Source organism: Equus caballus, chromosome 20 (assembly GCF_041296265.1).
Source record: "Equus caballus isolate H_3958 breed thoroughbred chromosome 20, TB-T2T, whole genome shotgun sequence".
Taxonomy (NCBI): domain Eukaryota; kingdom Metazoa; phylum Chordata; class Mammalia; order Perissodactyla; family Equidae; genus Equus; species Equus caballus.
The window spans coordinates 65,209,941-65,233,162 of NC_091703.1; the positions used below are offsets into that span (position 1 = coordinate 65,209,941).

Sequence of the window (23,222 nt, forward strand, 5' to 3'; positions counted from 1 at the left end):
TTCCATACAGAAGAATGGGTCGGCATTTATGGAGAACCTGCTTGATGCCAGGCACCATGCCCACCTTCAAGGCGTTTGTAGTCTAATAATGGGGAGAAGATCACAGAAAGCTCTGAACTTAGATGTTCTCTTAAAGTAATACGTCTGAGGGGTTCGTGTATTCCAGCCCACTGTTTTTAGCAGGTATGTTTTGTTCCTTCCTTTTTTTAGCGGAAACCGCTAGGGCCAAGAGATTATGTGACATGGTCAGGTTTGTTCAGCTAATAGATACAAGAAAAGGTACTAATGGCCAGGTCTCTCGCTTCTCAATACTACACACACTTTTCCTCTCTGTTTTTGTTGTTAAGCCAGTGATCAATTATTTTTGTCATAAATATATAAATGAGAATCCATATTCACCTCAACTGAATACATCCCTTCGCATAATATAGAACATGACTGTGGACAAGTACACCACATATTTAGAGTATGCCAAATAGAAATAATGCTGCTCTAACCATGCAGGGCCGTGTATGAACAGTTTAATGCGATGATGCACTGCTGCTTTCTTTTCTTGGGTCTCTTTAAGCAGCCCTAATTTTGTGTGTGTCTGTGGGGAGCACTGTTACAGAGGGAGGAAGAGAAATATTCTAATTCTGGACTATAAGCACCTGAAGGGTTTCTCTTCAATCTCCAATACTCAGCATGTAGTAAGCACTTAATAAACGCACAAATGCTCATCACTGATATGATCTGTGTATTTTCCCACTCATTTGTGCTCCTCTCGGGCAGTTGATTTCTCATTTAGGTAGCAAACAAGTCTGTAATTTTGATGGTTTCCAACGTTAGCTCTTGTAGTTTTAGTTCTTGATGTTTCTGAAGGATTTAAATTAAGATTCTGTCTTCAGGACCCCAGCATCCAAATGAGCACACAGATATTACCAAATAATTTTACAATCACATATACAAGTGATTGGATTTTTCTCTTTGCCTCTGGAGGTCTTGATATGAAGTAGAACCCCCTCCACGTGTTCTCTCCTTTGAACGGCCTTAAATCTTGTTTCTTCAATGTGATCTTCCCCAAATAATCATCAGATAAAAATACTTTATTATGTGTAAGAAAAAGACAATGACATATAAGTTTGTACCTTTCCCTGGCTTTGGGTTTCTCAGCCATGATCCAGCATTGAGGGCTTTTTTCCTTTCATTAACCTCCCAGAGCTCTCATTTGTAAAGTCATTGGGAACTTTGGTCATCTGTTAATTTAGGGCATCTTTGTAGCTTTGATTCTATATTTTAAAAGATGTTCAAACTGGCATTATTCCCCAGTGAGGACTCTCAGTGATTGGTTGATCATAATATAGAAGAGATTATAAACTATATTTGCATATTTCTGTGTATTAATTTACACACTCTTTTTTTTTCCTGTAAGGTCTTTTACTTGAGTTAGGCCAGCCAACTGACATATTGCTCATTAATCATGCATATTAACTGGAGTAGTTAAAGCTTTAAAATTCAACTTACCATTCTGTCCACAGGGACTAGTTCTTGTTTTCTAAATGTGATGACAGTTGCTTCAGACACTGCTAATTAGGTCTTTCCCTTGAAAATTCATCCTGACGTGTTTCAAGAACATTTTTTCCCCTTGAGTACAAGTTCATTAAATTATTAATATTCTCGTATGAGTCTTGTAGGACTACATACACAACGCAGCTTTCTCTATCTTAAAACTGTAGCTTGCAGTAAAGGATGAAATAGATTTCACTTCCTTATATATCTTTTTCCAGTTGAAAACAATGGACTGGGTAAATATCAGAAAATAATAGACTTATATTTAGTAACATAAAATGTTAATAGAAGATAAAAAGTATTTTGTACGTGTAAATGGAAATGTGTATTAGTCAGGGTTCTCCAGAGAAACAAAACCAACAGGATGTGTATACAGAGAGAAGGAGAGAGACTTATCTTAAGGGATCGGCTCATGCAATGCTGAAGGCTTGGTACATCCAAAATCTGTAGAGCAGGCAGGCAGGAGACAAGCTGAAGAGCTGCAGTTGGAGTCCAAAGGCATCTTCTGGCAGAATTCCTTCTTGCCTGGACAAGTTCAGTCTTTGTTCTATTCAGACCTTCAACAGATTGGATGAGACCCACCCGCACTGGGGAGGGTAATCTGCTGTACTCAGAGTCCATCAATTTAAATATTACTCTCATCCAAAACACATCTTCACAGAAACATCCGGAATAATGTTTGCTCAAATACCTGGGGACTGTGGCCCAGCCAAGCTGACACATTAAATAACCTCACAAAATGCTGTACAGATAATCAACTCCTGATTATCTGCACAAATAGAAGGAAATGTTGCTATAAGTGATCTAAACCAGATAACCTAAAATCGGTTCTACTGAGCCTCTGTATGAAATGAGGTTACGGCGGTCTTACCTTCCTGGCTGCTATCTGCATAGGCAGGTCCTCAGATCAAACTCTGTTATATGACCTTCTTAAGACGAAACTTCCAATGGGTTCCCGTCACAATCATGAAAATGAAGTTCAGAACCCTCACCCCAATCTGCAAGGCTAGCAGAGTCTGGCCTGCCTACCACCCACCCACTCACTTGCTCTGCTTGTTTCTTGCTTGAACAAGCCGTTCTCAGGGCTTTGTTCTTGTTGTTCCCTCTGCTGGATGTTCTTTCTCAGACCTTGCGTGGCCCCGGGACTCACTTGGCTCAGGTGTCTGCTGAGCACGCCCCTGATTTTTCTATCTAAAACTGCACACCTCCCGGTATAACTCCATATCCCTTTACCCTGCTTTATGTTTTTGTAATTCTTCTTGCTATCCAAACTTCACATCTTTATGTGTTTAGTTATCAGATATGCAGTGAGGGTGCAACATAGAGGTAATGATCAGAGGTGAGACAATCAGGTTGCCTGGATTCAAGGCCCAGCTCTGCTGCTCACTAGCCATGTGACCTTAGGCAAGTTGCTTTGTCACTCAGTTGTCTCATCTGTAAAAATGGAGATATCTCAAAGATATGTTGAAGACTTAATGAATAAATGGGTGTAAATTGCTTAGAATAGTTTATGGCAGAGGATCAAGGACCATGTGTTATCTATTACTATTATTGTCCCCATTGGAGTATAAGCTCTGCAAGGACAGAGTTCACGGTATTTGCAGAGCATAGAAAAGGGTCTGGCCTATAGAAGGGACTCATTAAATATTTGTTAAATTAATTAGTGAGTGAATCTGGCACATGCCAGCTGAGAGTGGGGAAATGTCCTACAAAAACAGAGTGAAGAGGTATCAGGTGAACAAATGATGAGTTTAAAAGTTATATTGGAAGTTCTGTCTAATCGAGAAAGCCGAGTCGGTTAGGTCTCATGTATGCATTTATATGTATGTATGTATGCACATACTACATGTAGCAGGATGCTAAGAATGAGATGTAGCTGGAGTTTCTAGAGGATAGAGCATAGTTCCCTAGAGGGCTCAGCAGAGTCAAAGGAGAACATAAGCAGAATCCAGCAAAGGACCAACAGTCGGGCTGGCAAGACCAACTGAGGCACCAGGTTTCCCAGGACACCCTGACCTTGTTCCGAGAAAAGGTTGGAGCTGAAGGAGACTCTGTGCGAAGGAAGATTGATGAGGACAGACTCAGAATTACTTTTACCCACTCACAGTTCAAAGTGACCTGGGATGTTAGGTTTAAGTGTTACTGAACCCTGTTCATTTTTGCCCACCGCCCAGAAAGCCAATCACCGAGACAACAAGATTGCGGCAGAGAGAGAATTTAATCACAAGGCAGGCAAGTGAGGAAACAGGAGAATGAGTCTCGGATCTGCCTCCTCGAAAATGGGGACTCAGGGATATTTATGGGGAAGGGGGCAAGGTGGTCTGAAGTGTGGGGATAGATGATTGCAGGTGAGGAGAGGTGAAATAATTGATGATCTGTGCAAGCATAGTCAGACTTCTTGCCTCTTCATAGAAAGCATCTTCACAAAATGGCAGTGTTACCATGATCTGAGGGTGGAGTTTTAACTTCTTGACGTCAAAAAGGTCACTTGTCAAGAGTTTGCTCAGGCCCAGTTGATGAGTTGGTGATCTCAACTAACTAGAACTGGACAAGGGGTCCTAATTCCTGAAAAGCAGCTCAAACACCTGTTACTGTGGTGACCCAGGTGCCAGGGAGATGTTATCTATAGGAACCTAGTCAGAGTTGGGTCGTATATTGCCTAAGCAGCATAGTTAACAATGGTCGGGTGAACAACTAAAAGCTATAATTAGTAATTGCGAAAATAACTTTAGTTACTACCTACCTAATCATCAGTGACTATTTACTGGTTTCATAAGGACATAAAAGTAGTATTCAAGTCAAGAAAAAATATACCCAGTATTTTTATATTTGTATACAAATAATGGCATGTCCCCAAGGGTCTAGTGTTTGAAGGTCATCAAGGCATCTTCCCAATACTTAAGTCAATCATGCAAGAACAAGGAGTGTTGGGCTGGGAAATGCCTTCCAAACATACTTGCTTGAAAGGTTGGTGATGAGTGTCAGAGGAGAAAAAGATCGAAAAGGACGCACACATCTGTCAGAGCAGAAGTCCAGGGAAGCTGTTCCTGTTGGAGGGGACTTTTCAGGGTTTGCTGCCCCATCTTGTTGCTGAGGGTATGCAGATGGCTTCCTCTGCCCACATTCCTTCCATCCTGGTGACCCCACTGTCCCCCGCCAAAGGGAAGGCTGACGAGATTTATTAAGAGGGATGACAATCAGTTTAGGAAGGGACTTAATTCTCATTTTCCTTCCCTGGAATTCCTGAGCTTACCTATAACCAAATGAAGAAGTCTGCCTAACCAAATGAAGAAGTCTAGGTGACCAAATGAATTAGTCTACGTGACCAAATGAACTATCTACGTAACCAAATGAATTAGTCTACATAACCAAATGAACTAGTCTGTCCAAGTCTTTGGATAGATAGATTCGAGACGGACTGTCCGTCCTCTTCTTCCCTGAAGGCAATATCCAGGTTTTAGTCAACTTAATGTATTTCCCCCAGGACAGTACGCAAAAAGCAGTCAATTTTTGCTGAATAAATTTACTCATCGTTTTGATTCTGGAGTCAGCATTTAAATATCCAAATGCAATTTAATCCATTAAATTCACCTTGATGAATTGAGAATTATGCACTGAAAATTCTTTCGTTTCAAAATTGAGTGACCTTTCTAGTTTCGTCTTACGGGTCCTCTGGAATTCCCTTCATTCACCAGGCAGTTATTGCATAACCGCAAAGTGTGTTCCTATGAATTTATTCGGTGCTACTCAGTTCACCCTTCACATTGAAAATGCAGTTCTAAAATTCCACCCCTTCGGGGTACATTTCATCTTTTAAGGTAGGTAACTCAAAAATGCTGAAAATAATATCCTCTGTGACTTTACTTAGTTGAAATCAAGATATAAAATGTCATTCGTGATTCCTCTGTCCGATGCTGGCTGGGAAGTCTGTGTTTGTTCATGGTGCACTGGCCCAGACTCTGACCCGTCTGAAGTTTGTGGAGAGGCCTCAACACGTTGTTTTCCTTTTAACATTTCTGTGAAATAAGACACTGTCGATTTATTATTTGTCCCTCTGCATGTTGAGTTTATCTACTCTAAATCTAAAAATATAACATTTCCTTAATAAAAATGAAAGATAAAATTCTGCATTTGTTGTGCTTGGAGAAGTGCAAGGCTGGTGGCATAATTCTCAGACAAGGAAGGCAGTGTGGGAACCCTGACTCCCCTTCTCCAGTCTGGGAGCATGCTTGCTGTGAATTTCCCAATATGCAGGAAAGAACATTCCACACTGCACTTCCAGCAGCCACTCTCTTAATGTGGCATAAGGATGCTAAAATACATCACAGCATGTTGAAGAAATTGTTTAGCCGCGTCCCACTGCTGCTCCACCCATGATCCATGATACCGAGACCAATCGAGTGTCTTGGCAGAGACTGGCAGTGGTGGGCAGAGAAAATAGAGCCAGAAATTGGGACTGAGAAAGTTGCTGCTTGGCAAGGAAATCAGGAGTCCAGAGAGATCTAAATGGAAGGATGTGGTTGGTGTGTTGGCAGGCCTGCAGAAGGCAGGGTGGATTCTGAGGCAGGGTAAGCAAGCAAGAACTAGGAAGACCCAAATTCCAAAACAGTCTGCAAATGGGACATTTAAAAATCTGGTTTGGTTGGGAGAAAACAAGAGAACCTCGGCAAATACAGCAGCAAAGTAACCTAAATTGTGAATGATGGGGATACCCAGCAAGGAAACCTTACACCCAAGGATTATGGGTCTTAGGATCAGATACACTTGGATTTAAGTTTTGGCCCCATGAGTTAAGGGGGGAGTGATTTGGAGCTAGATGTTTAACCTTTCTTTCTCTGTAAGAAGGGAACAGCACCACCCACCCACAGTAATTCTGAAAGAATTAAATGAAATAATGTAAGTTAGTGCTTAGCACTCAATGCCTGGACCATGTCAAGCATTTGATAAATGGTAGCCATTTTCATAATCATTAGTCATAGATCTTTCTTCTGCTTCCTAGTGTAACATAGACAGCTCAGGGCACAAGAGGAAATGTTGATGGTTGGGTACATCCAGTCAGAAGGAGTTAAGAGGTAGGACCTTGATATACTTATTTTCATGACCAAATTAGTATCAACATGATAACTTAACAGGAATCCTAAACTGTGACTGTAGCGTTACTGACAATGGACCAGGCCGTTTGGCCCAGCCCAATGTTTTGATGAAGAGTTATCATTTATTCAATTGTAGCTGCCGGGGTTTAGATAATAATTTCACAACTTCTAACTTGTTTTGAAAAGCCACATTAGTTACCGGCAGAGACTATCGAAGGAAAAGAAAGGAAAGGGACAGAGAGATGGGGAAATTGTGGAATGATTTAGAAACTTTAAGATGCCAACCTACCTGAGGAAGGCAGTGTTGAGAAGAGCATCGTAATATGGAGCTTTCCTCAGCTCTAAACCTATTTCAGATCGTTTGTTCATGCGGGATTACGTCCTCTCCCCATGTCCTTACGAGAGCCACTTGTCTGCTCCCTGAAATAATGAGACCATTATGACTAGTGTTGTTGCTGTCATAGATGTATTTGTAAATGTCTGTTAAGAAATAAAATGCACTTAAGCTATTATGCATTGCTCACGAAAGTATTCCATTCCCACTTTTTCATGTATCATTGATCTCAAAATGTGGTAACTTTTTACAACATCAATTATAAATCTTACTTCCGTTCACAATGTAAAAAAAGAAATCTAAACTTCCCAGATAGTTGGGCAATGTTTTCCTGTGTAATTCACACCTCCTTCACAGTTGTGGGTGCCAGTCAAGCCCTGTCTCCTCTTCCTTGACATTTCCTTGATGCCTTGTTCAGGCTGAGCTGATGCCTAAGAGTGTGCTAAATACACACACGGGAACAGGGAAATGTTTGAGAGGAGCCAGCTGTATTAGCGAGACCTGGCATTTAGAGAGACTACTTACACACATGTCTCCTCTGTGGGTTTGGGGTCTGCATACCAACCTTTATTTAAGTCCGAGTACTGCTATAACCTTGTCTTCATCATCCTCCTCCTCATCAGAAACAAAAACCATCTGTCAGATAAGTACCAGTGGTCCATTATTGGCATTCTTCCCTTCTTAACGCTGCAAGAGGGCCAAGTGTTTATAAATCAAGGGGCTAATTTAAGACACACGTGCTCTCATACTGCAAGTCATCCTGGAAGCATCGAGTTACTTTTACTGTTGAAAATTTATAGATGTCATTCATTTAAATAGCCTCGGGTTTTTCTTTCTTCCTTACAATAGTGACCCTCTGTGGCCTTGCACACAGCAAATGCAGATGGGTGAAGTCATCATATAATTCAAATAAAACCATTCCATTGTGGAAATCTCCTGGCTTCATTTCTTGAAATTTTTGTTGAAACATAATGTACATTCAGAAAAGTGGACACAGCTTGATGACTTTTCACAAACAGCACACCCACATAACCAGCACACAGTTTCAGGAAACAGAACATCGCATTGCCAACCCCACAAAGCCCTCTCATGCTCTCTTTCAGACTCTCCCCACTCCTGCTCGTTCACCTATTACAACTTCCAACAGCATAGATCAGTTTCGCCTGTTTTTATTCCTCATGTAAATTGATCAACATTATGTTTGCAGGATTCATCCATATTGGTGCATGGAGTTGTACTCTGTTCATTTTCATGACTATATAGTTTTCCATTGGGTGAATGACCCATGATTTATTTTTTCTGTTTCTACTCTTAATGAGCGTCTTGATTGTTATTTTAGATGCAAAAATTCCATATATATAGTTGAGTTGCTACATTTTTTAACTGATGCACAGTACATATTTTAGAAGGTTTTCTTGATTTATTCTCAAACATTTTTAAATGAAAAAAATGGAGAATTGGATAGAGGATGGTAGAAGGCCAGGAAGGAAAGGCACTAACATTTGCTATCACCAGATATTGGACATTGTGGTAAGAGTGTTGTTGTTTTAGTTGCGATAAAAAACACACAACATAAAATCTATCAGCTTAACCATTTTCAAGTTCAGTGGTATCAAGTATATTCACTCATTGTGAAACACATTTCCAGAACCTTTTCATCTTACAAAACCAAAACTCTACACCCATTAAACAACAGCTCCCCCTTGTCCTCGCTCCCCAGCCCCTGGTAGTCACCATTCTGCTTTCTGTTTCTATAAATTGGACCACTCTAAGTACCTCATATAAGTGGAATCATACAGTATTTATCTTGTAGTGACTTGTTTCACTATGCTTATTTCCATTAGCATAGTGTCATCAAAGATCATCCATGTTGTAGCATGTTAGCATATTTTTCCCTTTTTTAAGGCTAGGTAATATTCCATTGTATGTGTATACTACATTTTGTTTATCCATTTATCTGTTAATTGACATTTGGATTGGTTCCACCTCTTGCCTATCTGAACAGTGCCGTTGTGAACATGGGCGTGCAGATATCTCTTCATGACCCTACTTTAAATTCTTTTGGATAGTGTACCTAGAAGTGGGATTTCTGGATCGTATGGTAGTTCTACTTTTAAGTTTTTTAAGAACCTGAAGAGTGTTTTCCAAAGCAGTTGCACCATTTTACAATCTCACCAACACTGCACAAGTGTTTCAGTTTCTCCATATCCTCACCAACACTTATTTTCTGTTTTTTGAAAATAGCCATCCTAATGGGTGTGTGTGGTAGGAATTGTACATATGATCTCTTTTTTTAATCCTTAACAAACCTGTTGCAGAGTATAAGTACCAATTTTGCAGCAATGAAATCTTGACACAAAAATTTCCCATGAGAGAAAAAGCTAGATCCAGTTTAGGTCCTCCTGAACAACATTTTTTTTTCTTTTTGGTGAGGAAGATTGGCCCTAAGGTAACATCTGTTGCCAATCTTTCTCTTTTTTTTTTTCCTCCCCAAAGCCCCAGTACATAGTTGTATATCCTAGTTGTAAGTCCCTCTACTTCTTCTGTGTAGGATGCCACCACAGCATGGCTTGATGAGTGGTATACAGGTCTGTGCCCAGGATCTGACTGATGAACCCCCAGCCGCCAAAGCAGAGTGAGCAAACTTAACCACTACCCCACCAGGCTGTCCCCTAGTGCTCCTGAACTTGACCATGGGCTTTTTATTCTCAAATTTCCACATGATTACGAAGCCAGTTGAGCTCTTTTGTTCTGAGCTACAAGGTTTACAAGACATTAGGGGCTCTACAGGATTGCCTGACTTTAACTGTGAAATAAGAGCTTGAGATTTGAGCAGAGGTTCTTGAAGTGTGGTCTCCAGGCCAGTGGTATCAGCATGGCTGGGAACTTGTTGGAAATGCAAATTTTGAGGCCCCACTCCAGACCTGCTGAGTCAGAAACTCTGCAAGTGGAACAGCACTGTTTTAATCAGCCTCCCAACGATGCTGATGCACCATCAGGTTTGAGCGCCACTGGCTTAAACCCGTTAGACAAATAGCTGAACTGCCGTCTAGTAACCTTTACACTATTGCTGAATGAGAAACTTACGTGTTGAGCACTTTGAGGTTTCCAGGGCAACGTGACATGGTAAATCTATGTTTTGTGCTTTATTCTCCGGTTTTCAGAGAAGTGTTGGATTAGCCCACTTGTAATTATGCTGGAACAGCAGGTCTCATCCATTTGGAGATTCAGCCAGACTCCAGGTTATCAGAGTTGCTTGTGAAAAAATGGCCACCTGGGAAGAGGCTTCCTAAGCAGGAAAGCAATCCCAGTTCAGCATCTGTCTGTTATCTGCCAGGATTTTTCTCCCCAGCCACATCCAAGTCCCCACTTTTGGTCTCACCTTACAGTGGATCCAGAGGGAGCCCTGCACTGAAGGCACTGAAATGAAAGGAGACAGAAGAGGAGAAGCACCTGTGTGACGCTTCCTCCCCCGGGAAGCCCCAGGGACCCCTGGACCACCATCCACATCCCCTGCCCCTCATGGCCCAGGTGTCTTCATATCATTCCCCGGAGCCCTGCGAGGACAGAATCAAGATTCACAGACTGCGCTTTCCTCAGAGAAAATGAAAGAATCTAGTTTTAGTCCTGGGATGAGAGTTGTGATTTCTGCCTCTTGTCTTGGCGTAATTGTTAATAATAAAATATTCCTCAAATTATCCTGACTTGAATAATAAAATTCATCCTACCAAAAATCTGCTGTTGTCTCTTAGGTAGGCTTTTACCTTTCCTTAATGCTTTTAAGTGAAAGGGAAAAGATCTTTTGGAGGAATCGGAGAATGTGAGACAGTATCTGGTGCAGCTGGGGGCCTTGAATGGGGGGAAGGAAGATTGGGGAGGTAATTCCTGGGGCTCCTTGGAGGGAAGAGAGGTGATGTGTGGGAGTGGACTGGAACTACCACACTGATAGAAACTGTGGCCCCTTACGTTCTGGAGCCTCCACTCCTGATTTTCATCCATTCACCCTCTGCTCCATCCTGTCGGAGCTCCCTCTCCAGGTCATCAACACTTAGGACTGAAGAGAAAGTCCTGAGTCCAGATATACTTAAGGTACATATGGCGGTGTGGCTAAGACAATGGTGACTGTTGCTTGTAAAGCACATAGTAAAAGCTTATTCAAATGGGTGAAATCATTAGATCATTAGGGTGTTACTAGAAACTCAAGCCTAGAAACCATGTTTAAACTGAAAATACGTGCCAGCTGAAGTTATCTGCACACAATATGTTCCAATAATTTAACAATCCTAAAAGTACTTTACCTGCAGATATACCCTTAGCAAGGATGCCAACGCAATCAGCATTCCGCTGCACACTTCCAGCACACACATCAGTACACCTGACACTGCAAGGCTCACCTAAACGAGCGTGTCAATCAGCAGTGAAAGGCAAGAATTTGGATGCTTGCCCGTACCATATGAAATGTGACTGCCTTTGACTCCTCAACTTGATTTGCCAATGTTATGTTCCAATATTTGACATTTGGTTTGTCTTAAACATTAACTCTGTGATAAAGGTTGATCAATAGTCAGCCTCATTTCCCCCACTTCCTGCCCAAATATATACAATATCCTTTAAAGAAAGAACAATACGCACAAAAGTTGATCTTATGGTTTTAACTTACCTCAGCCTAAAGGAAAGAACCAACCACCTGCTTCAATGCCATTGATTTTGTTTCTTTGTGCTCTTGTGAATTAATAAATTACACCACTTCCACTTTCAAAGTAAACTTTTTACCGTTGATTAATCCTCAGGGTCTAATTGACTTATATTTACTAAAAGATCTAATATGTTGATTTTCAGAATGTATCAACTGCAAAACTAGAAAACAACATACTTGTGTATAACTTTTATTAGGCTTGCAGAATATTAATTTATATATTCATTCCAGTCTTACCATCCCTAAAGGGAACTCCAAGGTTCAGATCTCTAACACAGATGGTGCATGAAAACACCACTAATTATATGTCTGTTTTTAATAAAATTTTTAAAAATCTGTTCTGTAGATATTAGCTAGGATTATTTGTGAAAGCAGAAGCTGTTTTTGTGCAAAGTCTTGATGGTGTGCACTTAACTTGCCTTCAGCAGCAATGGTCCATTTCCCACCCAAACGCAATGTAGTATGTGCTTGCTTACCTCCCAAAGCTTGCCTGCTGGTTCAGCTGGCATTGGACTCCTACCCGACTCCAAACCCAGATGAAAACCAGAGAGATCAAGCAAGTGCCTGACACTTTCAGAGCAAGAAAATTAGTGAATGTAATGGGCTTTTCTGTGTTTAAGCTTACAACTCTCCCAAAAAAGCATTGAAAGGTCAATCCAATACTTTCACTATTTCAATAGCAACAAGCCTTGATAGGTATTAATATTACTACCAATATGGTAATAAAGTTATTAGTAGCAATGAAATAGAGTGATTGAGTTTAGAAAACCTGCTCAGAAATGCTTCTCATTCAAAATGTGTGCTTCCGATACCTAACCCTGCTTCCTTCTATTAGAGGGGGAAAAATATTAACGAAATAAGTTTATAATAAATAACTGCTCTTTAAACGATGTTAGATACACAGTTACTTGGAGATGTTAGCACAGTCTTATTTTTCTAACTCTTGCAATTGGAATTTAGCCAGTTGTGAACTTGGGAGAGTTACCATTCAGTTGCAATAATGAAGATTAGTGAGCAAGGAGTATATATTTTAGTTCACTTATAAAACAGCTTAACCATCCAACGGGAAGAAAAGAGCTAGTTAACGTGCTTTATATGGCTCAGGGAAGTGCTTCTCAAACTTTAATGAGCATAAGAATTACATGAAATGGTTTTAAAAATGTAGATTCATAGCTCTCTTCCCTGGAGATTCTAAACCAGTAAGTCTAGGATGGAGGCCAGGAATATGCATTTTTAACACCCAATCTCACCCTCAGGTAACTGCTATAAAATTAGCATTCAGATCACCCTGAGAAACACCAATTTAAGATGACAAATGTGTGTATTGTTGCATCTGAAACCACACATCATTGGAAAAATTGCCAGTAGTAGACATCTTTCAGATACTTTATGTTACTTTACTCAAGTATCAGGCTAGACAGGATTTAAAGGGCTGCTAATTGTATTTATTCTAGATTTATTCATTCCAGGAATGATTTTTCTCACTTGGTTAAGATTTGGCCCATAGCTCTTAGATTTTATTGATATTTAAAGGTCATGTGGACTGGGAATTGTTTTTCAACTTTTTGTTAATTTTTGTTGTCTTTAAAATTGCCATTTGATATTGCCTCCTCTTAAAATAAAATGGAATCACAGTATTTATTGTTTGTTTCTCTCTGGTTTCAAGGGAAGACGAGGAAAACCAGGTCCTCCAGGAAAACCAGGGCCCCCAGGACCACCTGTGAGTAAACAATAAGATCACTGTTCCTTTTTTACGAGTCTCTCTTTATTTCTGTATGTTTATCTAAGGGTTATTTTACTCCCCTGGGGATAATAATTTCCGTCTTTCTACTGTTTAAAATGGCTGTATTCCCTGCACCTCCCTCCACCACACAAACCAAGAGGTAAGGGAGGCTGCTAGCTGTCCACACACCTCACCCACTTCTTTATTACACCGGCAGGAACGCCGGTGTAACGTGAGCACCAAGCCAAGACTCCAAACACATGAGTCCTGTTCTGAACCTACCTGACTCCAACTGCTCAGTTTCCTAACAGGCTGGTAGTAAGCTAGTCATCTGGGGAAGTAGGCCCACTCTTCGGGATACGACTGTTTTGTCAGCAGAATTCACAGGACATTGTGGCTAAAGAGAGCTGTAAAGATCTTCCAGCCAGTTAGCTGGTCTTTTCCTTTGCCCCAACCCTCTAGAAAACATATCCATTTCTTACGGTTTTGCTAACTCTTCAACCCACTAGAGTCTGGTTTGTGTCCAAGCTCCTCCACAGACACTGCACCGTCTGTGGTGACCAATGATCTCCGAGGTAGGAGCTTCCCCGGGCACTGTTCAGGCTTGATCTTATTTCACTGCTCTACAGGAATTTACACTGTTGTCTGCTCTCCTTGAAACTCTGTTCTCTTGGTTTAGTGACATGGCTTTTTTCTCCTCCGTCTGGGGCCATCCTTTTCTGTCTCCTTCATTAACAATGTTCCTTCTTCCCCTATCTACATGTTTGCTTGGATTAGAGATTCTCAGTCTTTTATTCCAACCCAGACCTCCCTCCTGAGTTCTAGCCTCTTCCGTCCACGGCCTGCTCAGCAGCTCCACTTGGAGGTCTCCTACGTACATACTACAGAAGTAGCACGTCCAAAACTAAACTCAAAAAATAATGCTAGAATTTTGTTCTCTCCCTCATCCTCCACATCCACATAGTTCCTAAATCATATCACTTCTACATCCCAGTAGCTCACAAGTCCACTTCCTCTTCTCTTTCCTCATTGCCATGGCCTTAGTTTAGCCCTTGTCAATTTGTATCTATATTTTTGTAGCCATCTCAGAGCTGGTCTCATTGCCTCTACCATCTATAAGTAACAGTTATAGAGGACTCTGACCATGTGACTCTTCAGCTTGAAAGAGTAGCTGTTTGGCTTTACTGGCTTCTTTTTCCTTCAAGATGGCTTCCACATCTTCTGCATACCATTCTAGGCTCTTTGTTCTTGGCCCCGTCCTGCCTGTGCTCCTCCTTCTCTTGTGATCTTAGTGTATCTTCCTTTGCTATCTCAAGATGCCGTGCTTGGGGATGTTCTCTGGGAGGCCCAGGGAGGCTTTCCTCTCTCTGCATGACTCAGCTCAGACCTTGGTTCTTCCACACGGCCTCCGCCAGTGCTCCCAGCACGTGAGGCGCCACCCTCCGTGGTCCTATAATCTCATGCCTCCTACAGATACAGCAAGTTTTCCCTAACTGTTCTGTGCCTTACCCGTCTGCCCATGGCACTGTGAATTTATTTTTGAACCTCTATTTTGTCATCATTGCCTAGCACAGTTTCTGGCATATAGCATGTGATTATTAATGATTTAATAAATGAGTAAACGAATGAACATATTTTGTAGATGAGAAAATGAAGACCCAAACGTATGTCTTTCTAAAGACCAGAACCACCACCAGAGGACTCCAGACCTAGCACCTTGGGACTCACTTAGGGTGTGGTCATAAGCCAAAAATGCACATGATTGCTGTCCCATGGTTGATCTCATTCCATCCACTTTAGCCATTCAAGTGAATCGCTCTCTTAGAAATGTACTGGTGTCAACTGATATTATGAAGTGGGGGAAAAAGACACATAAATTGGGCATTCTGAAACCCAGTCTTTAAAGGAATGAGTTTTGTTGATGTTTATTCCAAATTTTCTGGCAGAGAAAAACCAGAGAACACATTGTAGGATTTTCAATAACTGTCTTGTGCTGTAAAGAAGAAAGGCTAGTGAATGCTAACAGGCAAGACTAGACCATCATGTAGTTTTCTAAATGTATGATGCCGCTTTCAAGGCAGGATAATGGTTGTCTCAAAGGAGGAATTTGAATGATGAAGGCCTTTATGACAAGCTTGCCAAATGTCTAGGAGAGAAGAGGATTACAGCAAATCCTGGAACGAGTTCTCAACTATAGATCAAATGAGTTTACTGAAGAATTTAGAAGATTAAGAAATATGTGACTATATGAAAGAATTTATAATATTCAATTCCACAGGTTTTGATCTATTGCCTGAGTCTTTGGGGGAAAGAGGTACTTATTTTATTTCAAGTGTTAGATTTAGAATTTAAACCTAGCTGTGGGTCTGTTACACAGTATTCATTAAATACTGAGGACATGGTTTTTAAAAGAAAAGTGGTTTATTCTCTTTTGTAATATAATAAAATGCCAATTTGTGAGACTACAAAAATAAGGGGAAAAAGTCTATACAAAAGAAGGTTTCTATTCATAGGCCAGCTTTTGTTTAAAAAGGGAAAGTATTAGACTATAGCATCAGCTCATTTTCTGTTTAAGGATTGTGGTTTATGGAAACTCTTCATCTTTTTTATTCTGGGATAACTCCTCTAGTTAACTAAAGTATCTCTTCTCTACTACAAGTATTATCAAAACTTTATCTTGGGGTGCAGTTTGCACCAGCTTTTGGAATTTTGAAGTTGTTCACGTGGCAGGTGGCATTGATGAGGAGCGTCCCAGCCCACTGCAGATGTCCTACAGAGCACCCGCTCATACTGACGGGAACAAGTTAGGGGCAGCAATGAAAAGGAAGGTAAAACAACCAGCTCCCCACATTTTTCGGTCTCCTTCATGTTTAATTATTCTAAATGTAATGTGCTTTAGCATGAGGACTATTGTTTCCCAAATGGCTAGAAATGAGCAGAGTTCTTCAAAAATCAGTCCTTTCAAGATCATATTAACTAACATTTTAAGAAAATGAGCTTATTTTAAAAATTAAACTGCTCCTAATTCACATTATTTAACAATTTCACAAGCATTTATTTAAGGCCTGCTCTGTGCTAACACTCCGTGAGGAGCTAGGCTTGCAAAAATGAATAAAGATATTGTCCTCGCCCTCTGGGAATTCAAGTTTAGTTCACAGAACTGTGAACAGAGGAAGAGAATTTAGAAGAGACGGTGTTGGGGTGGTTTCCTTCAGGAAGTGACACTGAAACATAAAGGTTGAGCATTAAAAAAAGAAGGAATTCCTGCCAGGTACAACAACATGGATGAGCTGGAGGGCATTGTGCCAAGTGAAATAAGCCAGTCACAGAAGCACAAAGACTGCACGATTCCGCTTATCTAGGATTGCTAAAATAGCCAAACTCATAGAAGCAGAGAACACAATAGTGGATGCCAGGGCCTGCGGAAGCGGGTGGGGGGTTGTTATTCAATGAGTGTAAACTTCAGTTATGCAAGATGAGTGAGTTCTAGAGATCTACTGTGCAACATGGGGCCCATAGTTAACAACACAATACTGTGCACTTCAAAATGTGTTAAGAGGGTAGATCTCAGGGTAGGTGTTCTTACCACACACACACACGATACACTAAGGGATATGTCAGTTACCTTGATGGTGGTGATGGTGTCATGGTGTTTGCCTGTGTCCATACCCATCAAATTGCACACGTTAAATATATGCAGCTCTTTGTATATCAATTTTACCTCAATAAAGCTGTTAAAAAAAAGGTTGAGCAGGTTGTCCAGTAAAGTAAATAGAGAGGAAGGAGGAAGCAGGCTACGGAGTGCTGTCAGGAAAGCAGGCAGAATGAAAGCAGAGAGCAGAGAGTACTGAACCAGCGGGGAGTGGGGCCGGCAGACCAGGCCCTTCTGACACAGCGCTGACAAGTCAAGCCTGGGGGTCCTGGCAGATGATGTGTGAAGCCCCACAAGTCCAGCTACGCTACGAAAATCTGTGAAGAGTTCTAAATGGAGAGTCCATGGCAGGATTTCGTCGCAGGTCACTCCCGTGGCACAGTGGAGTCGACATGTGGAGAGTGGGCAAGATTCCTGCCGCTGTCACAGTATCTACTGTTTTTACAGTATCGACAGAGCATCTTTCATCGTTTTGGCGGTCCCATGGAGCTATTTGTATTTTATTACAATTTAGATAGCTTAAGAGACATCTCCCTTTACCTATGGACATTTTTAGATCAAAATGTTGGTGTTTTTCATTTGTTTGTCTTTTTCAACATTGTAATCTATGTGAGATGAACCCTGCTTCGCAGCAGGAAGGAAGGTAATAAGAGAAAGAAGGAAACATCAGTGGGGCTAAAGCCAGCCTGAGATGGGGAGACAGTGGTTGGCTGGCATGTGAGATTCCTAAAGCACATGTTGGAATTTCTTACAATGTGGAACATTTAAAAATATTAATTTTATCTCTCATCAAACAGTAATCAAATAACATAATTTCCTTCAAATGAGTGAATGGTTTGTATTATTTTAGCATATATGTGTGACCAATTAACCTCTAGAAAAATTAAGGGGAAAAATTTTATTCTGATTAGAGGGATTGAGAAGAACAAGGAATAGGCGTTATCAGGAGGCTTGAATCCTTTGATAACAGCATATTTTACTCAGTTTCTCCGAGAAAATCTCTTCCCTTCAGTGCTTTAGAGATGTTCCCTAAATCAGACAGAAGGATTGATGAAAATCTTTTAATTGTTTGACTCCTTCTGCTTGTGATTCTTTATTCTGAAGCCAAATTTATATTTTCTCACTTTCTTAAGAAACATTTGTACCGAAAAGATAAGTTGTTTACAAAGAACAATCTCCCACAACTTTCCATTTTGTGTGTGTAAGTATACGCAAAATATATATTTATTTATGGAAGGATAAATTTTTTCCTCATGAAAGAGTGTATTTCCTAGGGAAAAAAATGGAATATTTACTAAAAGTAGATCTATTGAACTAATGTTATTAAATTGTCTTTATGAATCAGTGTTTCATCAAAGTCATACATGTTCCTCCAATTTAGCTCCCATATTCAATAGCATTTTTTCCTCTCTTTGGGGGAAATCTTTAGTTGAAATTTACCCACATGTAATCTACATATAATGAAATTATATCTTAATTGGGATGCTTGTAATTGAGTAGCAATTAAACTGGTTAACAGAACCAGTCACATCCCTTTGTGATGAACAAAACTGGTTTTGTTTTTTAATAAAATATTGGGTCAGATTTCCTAACAATCAGAGCCGATCTCACCTACACAAAGGAAAAGCTCCCAAATTCCCCCAAGTAGCATCTGCCGTCTTGTCTTGAGTGAATGTTCTTCGCTGAGGGAAACCGTTAAGTAGAGATGTCTTGGATTGATAGTACCTGCAAATCCTCCAAGGTTGTGACTGAGAGATGCTCTTCAGAGAGGAAGCACGAGAGCACTCAGCATCTCCGTGGGGAAGGAAATCCCGCCAGCCCCCGAGGCAACAGTTCGGAGGAGAGGGATGGGTAGGGAGGGTTCATGATGGCAGTAGTGTGCCCCAGGTACTCCACTGCCTCTACCTCAGGTACCGTCACAGCTGTTGTGAGAAGGAGAAGTTATCCTCATTTTGTAACCGTGTAGAGGATGCTTAGTAACATGCAGTAGTCTGCCCGAGATCACACAGGTATAAGTGGGGGAGCCAGGAACTGACCCCCAAACCCACCTTTACTCTACCAGCTCACAGGTGTGAACGACCAGCTCCTGGTTTACAGTTTGACTAGGATCAGCCTTACTTAACCATCATAGGCAGAACCTGGTCTGATGTTTCCATGGTAATTCCCGGCACTATAGTACCTCAGACAGAGGGGTGGTGTGAGAAGACTGAGCAACCTAATCCTTCTCCTCACTGGCCTGTCCTCCAACAGTTCACTTGACATGTCCGTGTCTCACTTTCCTTCTCTGTAAATTTGCAGTGAAAGTACCTGCCTCATCTACTTCCCACAGTTACTGGGAAGATTAAATGCCGTGTAAGTGAAAGAACTTTCTTATAAATGTAAAGCTCTATCTAAGTGTAACTTAGATCCATTACTACTGTTCTGGACATCCATTCACACGTACAGTATTGTGGATAGAAGAGATCATCTTGAATCCATAATTGAACTAACATATTTTCTTCCTTTTACAAATTTCCCCAAATCCAGTTAACAAAAATTTGAATGTCTTTCAATGAATTAGTAAAATGGGAGATCTCATGCTCTGCATATGGAATACTTATCCTAGCTATGTAAGTGTACTCAGGAAGAGATACAGAGTTGTTCACAATCAGGCAACAATAACAGCCGCATCTAAGTATTCAGTGGTGTTTTCTCTCCTCTGATTTACAGCCTCTTCCGTGCTCCTGGGACTTGTTCATCCATAATCTGAGCTGTCACATTTTATTAGTTGGGATATTCTCTAAATCTCAGCTACTATCCTCACCTTCTAATAAAAATTTCTCTTTCTTTAAAGCCTTCTGGTTATCTAAGTAAGATAACCAATGGAACATAGTGGCCTTGTGTTGTGATAATGAGACTTGGAAAGTCTCAAGATTTGAAATGCCGTAGTTTATTTGAAAGTATTCTCGGTTTTAGTTCCTTTAGAAAAGAGGAAGGCAGCTGGAAATGAGGCAGAGCAGGAGGAAAAGCAGGAGAATTTAACTAATGAGCCATTGAAGAAAGTATGCGTCAGCCCACCCATTTGACATTAGCTTTACTCCTCATTCATCATCACTGTCAAGGCATTTATTAAAAACCACATTGATTTTAATATGTGTTATTATTTCTTTCTATTACAGGAGAGCTCTTGATTTCCTTTTATTTTTTCCCTGGTATTGTTTTTGTGCATTGTTTTATTATTGCAGTAGAGAATTGAGCAGTGGGCTGAAATGTGTCATATTTCAGTGCATAGCAATTTACGTGAAAACGGAAATTCAAGAAATGTGTAACGTGGGGCAGCGGCTCCCTCTACTGTTTCCACTGGAAAAGCTCTGGGCATAGGACTCTCCACAGCTCTTTGGAGGATGTCCAAGGGAGGGACATTTTTTCAGTCCTTGAGGCTTAGTGATAAATCTACATGATTTTTAAGATTTATTTCCAGGAATTTGTTGTATTTTCTGCTTATCCTGAATTTTAAGTTCAGATGCTATTTCATCAGCAGTCGTTTTCAGCGCCAACTTGACGATCTCCTGAAGTGAAAGCCCTGAGCTCGTGGGTCTCTAAGATGCCCGTCTATTGTGAAGTGCTGACGAAACTCCACAGGGCTAGTTATGTGGGAGCTGACTCCAGTGGGATTTATGCTGCTTCTTTCAACAGTCTGATTTAAAAGGCACACAACCATGTCATTTCTGTCTCAGCTGTAACTTCAGTGTAGGAGAAGGTAGAGCCTAAAGGTGATGTCTGTACAGCAGGATCTACAGGCAGCAGAGTAAACGTAGGGTCTGAAATTGAATTCACTCATTCGACAAATGCTTACTGACCATCTACCATGTTGCTAATCACTGTTACAAACACAGAGTACACAGCGGATTAAAAAAGCATAGCAACAAACAAACTGCCGACAAGGTCTCTCCCTCCAGTAACCACCCTCTGTTGTGTGGGGGTGGGGAACAATGGTTAATAAGCCATTCCATAGACAAAACTGTTTCAGTCTAGGATGAGGTGCCATAGGGGAATAAACTGGGTAATGTAAGAGTGATTTAGAAGGAAGGGTTGTTACTCTAGCCAGAGCGCTCCAGGTGACATCTCTGAGCATCTATGCAACATTACCTGAGAAGGAGCTAGCCATGTGAGGGCTAGAGCAAGAACTGCCCAACCGGAAATACCAGGACATGCAAAGGGCCTGAGGTGGGAAAGAGCTTGAGGTATTCAATAAGCATAAAGGAGCTAGGAGAAGAATAGTGCCAGGAAAGATTTTGGAGCTGAGTGGCTTTTGTTATGTAGGGCCTCTGAGAGCGGAAGTATTGTGGGGAGGGGGCTATAAGTGGTGAGGAAAATAATCAACTCATCACATCTCCATTTTGAAAGTACTAGTATGTGTGTTTTTATGTAAGTGGTTAGATTTTTTTATTTTGATGTGGTGAAATTATTATTCCCACTGATAATTCTAAAGGTAACACCATTTTTAGAACATCATTTTTAGACTTCGCGTAGACAGGGAATAGACTTGTTTGCGGAGAGAAAACAAGAAAACCGACAAAACTTTGATAGTAGCCCGTTTAATTTCAGTCTTGCCTGAATCCAGTGGATATCACATTTTTCATTAAAGATGGAGGTGAGTCAGTCTTTTCTGTCTCCCCACAGCTAGACCTGACGCTTCCTGTCCGATAGGCTGTGGTTGGGTTGGATGAACAGCTCTAACAATGAAAACATACGCTCTCAAAGCACCACAGAGCTAATGTCTTGCTCCGCCTGCACCCTGTTATCCAACACTATCCCCAGCTTTTCTGTCTTCCGTCTCCAATGTTGTCTACTACACAGAGAACTCAAGGTGCAAAGTTTTTGCTTTCAGCCTGTAGCGAGGCGCACCTCTAAAATAAGTTAGTGCCCCAGACACATTTTGGACCTCTGAATAAGGTGGATGACAAAACATGTTGGATTAAAACATTCTATCTCTTGTTAAGATACCTACATGCGTTTTGGGCTCATTGTGTCTCACTGGGAATCCAGTTTGTATTCTCAGCATCCCTCCTGGAAGCCTTGACCAGATCAGGTTTTGTCATGTTTCTTAGTTCTCCTTTCAGCAAAGAATCTTAGACTCTGCTCTGTTAAATGACTAAAGGGCGGGTACTATGATGATAACATCTTCCAAGAAAATGAGTCTAACCATTTATCTGAGTCAATGGGAACAGAGATTTCATTTCTTAATAAAAATAAGATGACTTCCTCAGATTTAAAAATAAAGACGCATAAGACCTACAAAATGGAGACATGGCCAGTTAATCATTTTTATTGCCACTTGTCCCCCACTCGGGTCATGGTCCCAGACAAAACGGCAGTTGCCAACATTGCTAAAATTCCAGTGTCACCTCGTGTCGTCTCGGAACATGGAGTCGTGCAGGAGAGGCAGCTGGGGGAGCAGGCAGAGAATCTGGAAACTAGTACTTGGGTTCGATTCCCCAATTACTTCTCCTCTTCTCTCCTTAAGAACAGGGAAATTATTAGGCACTTTCTGACATCCTAAGTCTTTTTACTAATTATAACTACACTCTGGAGGAAAAGGACTTTTTATCTTCTTATAGCCATTGACTCCTTTTTTCATCTGGGATCCCGCTGTTGAAACCAGCTGTGAAGACATCTGAATCTCCCTGCCTCGTGTACAGCAAGGATGGGACAGAATACTTGAAATCCTTGATTTCAACCAAAGTTGTCATTAGTTGGGCCAGTGCATGGATTAATCACTATTTCTTTGTGGTGGGTAAACATTAAGGTTTTAATAAATCTGATTGGCCATTGAGAAGATATTCAGGAAGCTAAATAATCTTATCGTTTGTGTTTGATGATAGACTTCCCAAAAGCATCTCCACCCAGTATTTAATTTTACCAGCATATAACTTGGTGAGGTAGGCAAGAAAAAATTCTCTCCATTTTAACAGTAAGAAAACTCTGGGCCTTGGGAAGTGAGCGGCTTAGCTGGATCCATGCAGTCGGTTTTCTCTGCACAGCTCCAACTGCTTTTGATCAGAGGAAAGACTAAATAAATTATGTGACTAGAGAAACAATGAGTTCTCAGTGTTCTCTGGGGGACCTGAAACATGGAAGGAAATTTGGTAGAAAATAAGACTTGAAGAGGCTTCAGATCTGTCTGTAATTTCGTT

General features: G+C 40.9%; 1 protein-coding gene across 4 annotated transcripts in view; it reads left to right on the forward strand.

Moving 5' to 3' along the window:
- The window catches only part of COL19A1 (collagen type XIX alpha 1 chain), a 312,975-nt gene that overhangs the window by 194,268 nt on the left and 95,485 nt on the right, over positions 1-23,222 (forward strand). For all 4 annotated transcript variants that reach the window (XM_023625139.2, XM_070245772.1, XM_070245771.1 and 1 more), the window contains one exon: positions 13,338-13,391. In XM_023625139.2, coding sequence (XP_023480907.2) covers positions 13,338-13,391 — 54 coding nt within the window. The remainder of the gene's footprint in view (positions 1-13,337; positions 13,392-23,222) is intronic.